Below are 2,394 nucleotides of genomic sequence, written 5' to 3' on the forward strand. Positions count from 1 at the left end.
AAAATTTAGTATCAGATTTTTTCATTCCCATATTATACAATTTTTCCCAAGAACCATCTGATTTGGAACTTATCATCAGACCTCTACAATATGTCCATTCCTTCCACCATGGCAAAACTCTATAATATCCCCCAAAAAATAAATAAAATAAAATTGATCAAATAAATTAGACATCGTACGAGATATCTACAAAATATCTACTAAAAAACATTATAAATATATGAGAAAACTCACTTATGCTCTTCAGGTTTTTCAAGATGTTGTTTTAATATGTAGTTGGCTTCTTGTTTACAAAAGAGGTCATTAAGAATACATGCCCATTTTGCAGCCTCTTCTCGTAAACTTATTTTAAGAACGTCAAAAACTGTATCGTGTCCAAGTTTTATAAGCAGCGTTTTTAACATGTTCCGTACTTTTGTCTAAAAATCGTTGAATAATATAAATTTCTTTGTAATCTCTATAAATTTTATAATGTGTGTGTGTGATTTTTGTCTCTATGAAGAGAAAATGAAAGAGAAAAATAATTTATAGTATTATTAAATGAGATAAAACAAATTTTTGAGAAAATATAATTAAATTTCTTCAGCTGCACGTATTTTATTTTTTTTTACAAATTGCTTGATAAATATTAATATAAAGCCATTATATTTATATGTAAACATCTAGAATCTAGAATATAATATCTTTATTGAAATTTATTAATATCTACCTTGATAACATCCACATTTTTCTCCGGTAATGGAAAGACACTCGATATGTATTCCAGAGCTTTGAGCATAGGATACCATGCCACATAATCTGTCTCTCGCTCTAGATAACTTACGAGATTCCAAAATATAGAAGAATTGAGTTGGCGTGCTAGCATGAAATGAAACGCGTCATCGATAAGTTGGGCACGATTTAAAACATGTATATTCATGTAATTTTCAAGATTTAAATAATTCGAAATTCTTCGCCAATTCTCATCATCATAGTTCACGCGATAATATCCTGTCAAACAATAAAGAAATTTTATCAATCATTATTCTATCAAATAAATTTATCATAATATTTTTTTTCATATATCTGTTCACACACATATTGTTATTTATATAAAAAATACATTAAGAATGTACTAAAAATTGACTATATCATAAAAAAATAACAAATATAAATTTAAAATATTAATTATAAAATTGTTACTCTGATAATTAAAATAGCATACAAAAAATTAAATTGTGCGAGATATTTTTTATATAATATAAAATAAAACCGTTTCTGGTTACAGTAAATAATAATCAAACTACTATACAATACAATTTCTGTAACTATAATATATAGTTATACTATATATTATATTATAAAATAATATTATAGTTATATAATGTATACCTTAGATTTTTATAAAATAATGTAGATAAAAATTTAAAATAATGTGAAACATTAATTGTATAAAATAAATATGGAAAAGTTTATCATTAAATATTTACCAGTTTGTTGTATATTAAATATCATCCAACCATCTTCTTTGAAACTTAATTCAAATGAGTAATACGGTATTTTATTTAGCCAAATTTGAGCTGAAGTATTGTCAAAATTGGGATACTTTTGCGTAGTAAAAGATATAGGTATGCAATAATACTTTGATGTATTAAAATTTTGTATTGTTATATTTATTGAATTCATAGGATCATTATAATCTCGTATTATTTTTATGATAGGATAATGCTTTTGTTCTGGCCAAGTCTCCATTGCTTGTACCACTCCTAATATATCTGGTTTGTATACTTGATTTGTATTGGTTTGTTGTTCAGCGATAGCTATCAATATAGCTCTTTGAAGACTGCCGTAATTTGGCTCGCTAAATTCTCAAAATTTATAAAATTTAACATTTACAAATATGTTAAAACATCGTAAAAAAATTTTAATGAATATTATCAAAATATAAAGTTATATTTTCGTTTATATGATATACATGATAGAAATAGTAATAAAATTAGGATTTAAAAAAAATCAGTAGTAGATCTAAAAGAATGGCATTATAGTAAAACTAAAAAACAAGATAAATGAAACAAGAAGCAAAAAAATAAGAAACAATTTTTAAAATCTTTTATTATTATACTTAATATATTTAAATTTATGCAATTACAATTTTATTATAATGTATTACTCACGTGTTATATACATATAAGCGGATGCCTTCCCAAAATATTTCTTCACTAATTGCGTGTTGCAACATGCGCAGTATAATGGATGCTACGACAAATTATGTCAATAAAATTATTATTAGATATATTAAAAATAAATCTATTACACAGTGTTCATTTGTGAACGTACTTGATTTAATGAAAAAAAATTAATTACAAGTTTTAAGTATCTATTTAAAAACACATGTTTTTTTAAGAGTATATATAT

General features: G+C 24.0%; 1 protein-coding gene across 1 annotated transcript; it reads right to left on the reverse strand.

Moving 5' to 3' along the window:
* Positions 1–4: 4 nt before the first annotated feature.
* LOC115242550 (membrane alanyl aminopeptidase-like) lies at positions 5–2,231 on the reverse strand (the record flags this gene model as incomplete). The annotated part of the gene is made up of 5 exons (XM_029818935.1): positions 2,154–2,231; positions 1,470–1,840; positions 710–990; positions 235–419; positions 5–119 (listed from the first exon to the last, which is right to left on the reverse strand). Coding segments are annotated over exons 1-5 (1,017 nt in total), but the record flags the coding sequence as incomplete, so codon positions are not given.
* Between the last annotated feature and the right edge of the window lie 163 nt (positions 2,232–2,394).

This window comes from Formica exsecta, unplaced genomic scaffold (assembly GCF_003651465.1).
Source record: "Formica exsecta isolate Colony F162 unplaced genomic scaffold, ASM365146v1 scaffold6078, whole genome shotgun sequence".
Taxonomy (NCBI): Eukaryota; Metazoa; Arthropoda; class Insecta; order Hymenoptera; family Formicidae; genus Formica; species Formica exsecta.